At 32.6% G+C, this 6879-nt stretch overlaps 1 protein-coding gene across 1 annotated transcript; it reads right to left on the bottom strand.

Annotated features, from left to right (window-relative positions):
- Window positions 1–1275: 1275 nt before the first annotated feature.
- On the bottom strand, window positions 1276–5339 carry LOC123667466 (zinc finger protein 2-like). Its single transcript, XM_045601360.1, has 7 exons — window positions 5154–5339; window positions 4444–5067; window positions 3907–4247; window positions 3558–3702; window positions 3055–3192; window positions 2484–2645; window positions 1276–1498 (listed from the first exon to the last, which is right to left on the bottom strand). The coding sequence occupies exons 1-7, from the start codon at window positions 5337–5339 to the stop codon at window positions 1496–1498; spliced, it is 1599 nt and encodes a 532-aa protein (XP_045457316.1). The 3' UTR covers window positions 1276–1495.
- Between the last annotated feature and the right edge of the window lie 1540 nt (window positions 5340–6879).

The raw sequence follows: 6879 nt of genomic DNA, 5'->3' as shown, positions 1-6879 counted from the left end.
GGACTGTATAGGCTGAAGTGAGTGAAGGTAATAAACTAAAAAAAAACAAATACATAGATCTTGTTGTAGGTAATAGTTATTATATTAAGCAGCAACAAATAATTTCATTATTTTACTTTTTACACTCACCTTTTTTCTTTACTGTATCATGTAAAATGTGTTAACACTTTATACTACTTTTTTAAAAAATTACATTGGAAAGTGTACTTAAAGTTCGTTTGCTTAGTAATTATTGATTGACTAAAATTAAGAAGGACAATGCAAGTACTTCATACATCGCTAACTCTTAATTATTGAACAAAATGTATGTGTTGGAATATTGAGAATAAATCTGTTTATTACATGTATTGTGATTTCTTTTGAACCTTGCACATCTCATCTTTTATCGTAAACCATTACTAACCACCTATACTCTTCTTAATGGTGATTTAACAATGTTTGATTTAATTTACTTATTTCTAGACCTGGATTTTTTGCTTTTTATATTATTATAAATAAAAATTAAATAATTTAACTATTTTATTACTATTTGTTTTAAAGATGGTTCAATTTTGTACACCTATGCTGACGTTAGACCAGTTCCTTTGCCCTAAAGTTGCCTGGAAGAGATCGCTTTTTAGCGATAAGGCCGCCCTTTGTACCTAATGAATATATTGTTAATATTTTTCTTTCTTTGCTATGTATTATTTCTGTTTTTGGTGTACAAAAGTGTATTGTTGTTGTTGTTGGTGTTTTGCAAAATAAACAATATAGATATATAATAATGCATAATGACTGAGCTCAAAATTAGAGGTAGTTTCTTTTTTTGTAAAATTGCCTCATTTTTTAGTTTTATGATGTTTTGTCAAGACTTAGTATTTAAAAAGGTCTTATGTGACATTTTCAAATTTATATTTGTAATGAATTACATCTTGTGTGAGTGAAAATAGAAACCAGATTTGTTACGCATGTATAAAGTTATTAACCATCAATTGAAACAACAAAAATCATAAATGTGACGCATTACTTTCTATATTTTTCAATTTAAAGGAAAAGTTTAAAAGAAATCACGTCATGGTAGTAATTAAATTATGAATAGTAAAAAAATGATTCCACCTAGGTTATAAGACTCAAATGTAGTTCTCTTTAAGGACCTTCTTGATATTTTGTAAGTTGTATATATTAAATAGCCAATTCACTATAATTATATGAAAAATTATATTAAAAAATAAAATAAAAAAATAAATACGATATTTAAAAAAACCAACGTTTGTTTTAATTAATTAAAAACACCACTTGTTTTAAAAGAATTGTATATTTTAAATTTTTTTAGCAAATTAAATTACAACTATCAAATTACATTATGAATTATGACAAACAATTTATATTTACAAAATTTGCACTTCACTTTAATTCTAATCTTCATCAGCTCTGTCAATTTATTACAAATCCTTTGACCAATGTCATGTGGGCACTGTTTCATTACATTCATTTTTTTTCTCTATGAAATATGTTGTCACTGAAACAAAATTTTAATTATAGTCCACACTAAATACTAATATTATAAAGCTGAAAAGTTTGTATGAATGCACTAAAATCTCAGAAACTACTGGTTTAATAAATTTAAAAATTGCCTTTGTTGTTCATTATTTGCTGAAAAAAGCAATTAGCTATATATAACATCATGCTATGACCAATAGGAGCATCAATAAAAATGTAGCAAAAGCAGTCAGTAGTACAGACACAGTGTTTTGCCTGGTTTTGTGCTGACAAAGCTGCAAGTGAAAGCTAGCGTTTAAGACCTTATTTTTCTAATTGAAAAAATTTCAACTAGCTAGATTTGTCATAATGGCCTATTGTAACAAACTCTTCACTTACTAATTAGTTACAAATGTACATTGGAGCAGCATTCAGCCTGTAAAATCCCACAGCTAGGCATAGGCTTCTTTCTCCATATAGGAGAAGAATTGAAGCCTAATCCACCATGCTGCTCCAATGCAAGTTGACAGATATGTTGCCTACTATGAGTAACAATCGCTATCAGACATTTAATTATTATTTTAGTTGTATAGTTTTAGGAAGACATTATAATTATCATATATTAATAATCTATAAATAATTCAATCATATAATTAATAATTAATCTACAGTTAATGTTAAAAATATACTGTATCGCACCACATTGATAATTAATATTTGCACACTGTAAGGTAAAACATGTTTGGACTATATTAATGTTAATCTTGTACAACTTCAACACTATGTTCTTGCAAATAAACAATTATTATTATTATTATGATAACAAGCGGGACCGACGGCTTAACGTGCTCTCTGAGGCACGGTGGGGAGACCCACAGGGACAAACATCCAAACCGGAAAGAAATATTTGTGCCAATACAAATATCCAAGCAGGAATCAAACCCACAAACTGTTGGTGTTTTAGGGGACTACTCGCCCCATTACACCAGGGCAGAAGTAATTTACATTTAAATTTTAATAATTACCCATTTAGTTGGATGCGTAGTTGCATTTTGAGCTGCTTGTAATTCCAATATTTCATTTTGTATGGACACACTGAGTTCCTGAATCGGAACTGTCTCAGTCTTCCAAAATACATTCTGATGTTTGGTTGAACGGTTTTTGCGTTTGTGAGCTTTGAGGTGTACCTGTAAAGGACAAAAATTCTACGATTATAATAAAAAAAAACTTTCGGATTTTACCCTCCCATGACCGCTCCCCTCCTATAGTAACCATGGTTGTTGTAAATTATCCGAAATGTCGGGGATCTAAAAATACTTAATAAACTGCGATAAAATCTCAAAAAGTTGGCCTGGCTCATCCAACGTCTCCGCAAAGATGACGATATCGTCGGCGAAACGAAGGTGAGAGATGTATTCGCCGTTGACGTTGATGCCTCGTTCCCCCCAACCTAAGGTATTAAAGACATCCTCCAGCGCAGTGATAAACAGTTTCGGTAATATAACGTCTCCCTGTCTTACCCCACGCTGGAGGAAAATGTAACTATTCTAAACGAGTTAAAAATAAATCGATGGTTCCTTCCATCCGGCTTTTTACCTTTTTAATATGTGTGTTGACCATAGACCGTAGATGGAATAACGCTGGACAAAGTGGACACCGGCGTGCTGGGGCTGTATGGGCACATACTGCGTGTTGATTGCGACGATTTAGAGACACGAAACCACGTCCACACACCTGAACAAAAATTATTCTATATAATAAGAGTAAATAACATCTCACACTCATTGGCCCCCACTAGCATTTCAAGCAGTGTTGTGTTCCTGTGATGAATTAAGTGACCAGAGCTCCTGGGGGTTTCTTCTGTTGCTTTCTTCTGATGTTGCATCTGTAAGCTTGGTAATTGCTTACAATCAGGTGAGCCGTACTTTTACCAATTTTATTAAGGTAACAGGCAGCAGGAAATATCTTGTTCAAAATTTGAAGAAGCCTAGCTGCAGAAGCAAACCAACCTTACAAAAGAACACAACTAAATCTCACTACTCACAAATAGTATAACTACTCCCTGCAGTAAAGTGTAGCTCCGAGAGAAAAACACTTACATCACAAACATAAGGTCTTTCATTGGTATGTAACCTCTCATGCCACAGTAACGCCCTCTCATCCACAAAATCTTTTCCACAAGTAGGACAAGTGTATTTACGTTTTTTCTTCGTTGACTCCTTACTTATCTTACCCGGGCTTTGTCTAAAAATGAAATATATAGTTATAGAATTGATTTGATGTATAATATCATTAACACGTGTATCATCGCACTGCCCACAATAACACCACAATAATACCTGTATTCAATCAAAAATTTAAGTTCACAATTATTATAAGATAAAATAATACATTTATGTAGTTACAGTCAAGAAAGACAAAAATTTTACTAATAGTAATGATACTAACTTGATATCATTGTTCATTTCATGTTTCTTTATATGCAATTCGAAGCTAATCTCCCCTTTGTACATTCGCCCGCAATAATAGCATGTGTATTTCTTTACGTGTTTCTGTTCATTGTGTTCATTTAAATGCTCTGCACTTTTAAGAATCAAGCCACATATTTCACAAACATGCGCCCCTTCTAATTTACTCAAGTTTTTCATTTCCTCATGCCATTTAAAATGTGCTATTATCGTTTCGCGTTTCTTAAATACAGTGTTGCATATAGCACATGTGTGTATTCCTGTGTGTGTCTGTAAATGATTGTTGAATTCTTGTTCATCTTCTATTATAGCCTGGCATACCTAAAAATTAGAACAATCTAAAATTTATGAAAGATCTAATTTAAATTTTTTATTATAAATACACAGAATTAATTCTGAGAACATGAAAAGCCATTTATATAATTTCTTTAAAGCATTAAAGAGTAAATAGTAAAAGATAAACTGTAATATAGTTTGAAATATATTAATTAAACATAAACCACATTACATGACAGACCTTACAAACAAACAGATCAACACCGTGTTCCTCTTTCATATGTTCTTTCAGCTTTCTAACAAATCTGTATCTGATCGGACATCTACTACACATCTTGTATTCCATTGGATTCCGTTTCCGTTTCTTTTTCCTCTTGACACTTGGTTCTGGTATTTCATTCAACGCTTCACCGATATCATTCGGATTGTTTTCAAGATGTAACAAAGTTCCATCTTTCTGAGGCTTATAAAATGATGGTTCACCATTCTCTCCCATAATAATCAATATATTTTCGTCAGTACCTTGCTCACTCTTTACTTCCGTTTTAATTTCTCGATCAACATTTACTTTCTTAACATCGTTGTGCAAGTTTAAATTCTTTACGTCAGAAACACTTTCAAATGGAAAATTATCAATATTAAAATCGTATTTGTATGTTGATGTATCAATAGATGGCAAAGTTATACAAAGTGACTCTGCGGATAAATTTTCTGGTACGTCTATTTGCTCGATTTGGTTGTTTAATTCGTTGACATAATAATTCAGTATTTCCTCAGTTTTTTGAGTTAATAAATAGAACTTGTAAGCTTCTGATGCTGCAATGAAACAGCTTGGACATACTTTGTAGCTAGGAACTGCGGAAAGCTAAAGAAAATTTACCGAATTTTAGCACTATTTCTTTTTTTTACATAACTATTGTTACAACTTAAAACTGAATTAAAAAAACATACCCGTATACGACAAACCATTTCCAATACATCTGCTACACAATATTCCTGGTTTTCTTTACAAACATAAGTGAAAACATCCTCGTAAAGATCTTCTAACGGTGAGAGACATATCCGACAAAAATTATGTTCAAATGTACCATTTACAATGTGTTTCACAAGCTCTTGGTAATTTGTCGAATTCGCCATTCTTTACAAATATCCTGGAAATCGACATGTAAAAAGTTATTTTCTGTTCCAACATTTTTAATGAGAAAAAGTTTAATATCACTATTTCGATTAGTGACATTAAAATTTAGAATTTACCACCGATTTCATTACCGATGCGTTCTCATGAAGTAAATTTTGTGATTCGTTCAAGAAACTTCAAGCGCCATTTTGAGTTTGTAGCACAGACTGTTTAACAATTGCATTATTGCCCAGATGAATTTTATGTTTTTAACAGTAAAATAATTGTAAAAAAAGCTTATAAAAATTTTAATGGCAATGAGTATAAATTCACTGATAAACTAGACTCAGAAGCATAATTTGAAGAAAATTCGAATTTAAAATAAAGTACTTAGGCCTACACACTTGCACAACATAAATGGCAATTTGGTAACCTTCAGTTTTATATCTTTATAATTATAATGGCTAATGAACAGTTAAAACTTAAGAGGACGACGATATTTACTTAGTTTTATATCAAGTATAATTTAAGGAACTAATATGATATATTAAAGAAACAAACTAATAAAGCAATTCAAGAATGTCTAGTGCATTCACATTTAGTCTGTAACTTCAGCATAGGCTCTTTCTCCATGTAGAAGAAGGATTGGAGCTTATTCCACCACGCTGCTCCACTGCGAGATGGCAGATATACATAAACTGCAGTCTACATTGTTTGAAAATCAAGTGGTCCATTATTCAATTGTAATATATTTTTTTACAAGTATGACATTAGATTCCGCTTAAATAATACAATTTTACTAGTGTAGTAAGAAATTATTTTCTTTAAAAAAGAAATTGACGCATACATATTACAACTTTAGAAGAAAGAGAACCGATAATATTGTAGTCTTATCCGTTTCTTTAACACTGATTAAAAAATACAGGTTCACCCTCGGACTAAGAAGTCTTAGTCCGAGAGCTTCACGAATGAAGCTTTCTCTCTAAGCTCCATGGGGTCACTGTTCAATTAAAAAGTAGCTGTCAAATAAGGGTTGGAAGATCGAGAAAGTAGATACTTGATTTTTTGCATACTGCTCCGCCGACTGAAATAAATCATTGGTTCAATAATTCTGTTTTGTAAATAAATTTTTGTTTGGTATTAGTATTTTTTTAAGAGTCACTTCAGCCTATAATGTCCCACTACTGGGCATAGGCCTCTTTCCCCATGTAGGAGAAGGATCAGAGCTTAATCCACCACGCTGCTCTAATGCGGGTTGGCGGATATATTCCCTACTATGAGTAACGATCCCTATCAGGTGTACATGATAACAACTGGGACCGACGACTTAACGTGCTGCACGGTAGGGCCACGGTGGGGAGAGCCACAAGGACTGCACGGTATGGCCAATACAAATGTTTGTCATGTGCGGGGATCGAACCCGCCACCGCCAGCGCAACAGGTACAATCCATGGCTGTGACCGCTGCGCCAACGCGGCGCCACAGCCATGGATTTGATGATATATATGATATACATGGATTAGATGGCGTTTTTGAAAGTACATTGTTATAAAAGATAAG

This window comes from Melitaea cinxia, chromosome 28 (assembly GCF_905220565.1).
Source record: "Melitaea cinxia chromosome 28, ilMelCinx1.1, whole genome shotgun sequence".
NCBI lineage: Eukaryota > Metazoa > Arthropoda > Insecta > Lepidoptera > Nymphalidae > Melitaea > Melitaea cinxia.
The sequence above is the reverse complement of the archived record's forward strand: the minus strand, read 5'-3'. Positions and strand labels throughout refer to the sequence as shown.

Coding starts and splice junctions, on each gene's coding strand:
- LOC123667466 (XM_045601360.1), bottom strand. CDS start 5,339: ATGGCGAATTCGACAAATTACCAAGAGCTTGTGAAACACATTGTAAAT. Junction 3,703..3,906: donor GAAATGAACAATGATATCAA/GTTAGTATCATT, acceptor TTTCATTTTTAG/ACAAAGCCCGGGTAAGATAA. Junction 2,646..3,054: donor TCAACACACATATTAAAAAG/GTAAAAAGCCGG, acceptor TGTCCTTTACAG/GTACACCTCAAAGCTCACAA.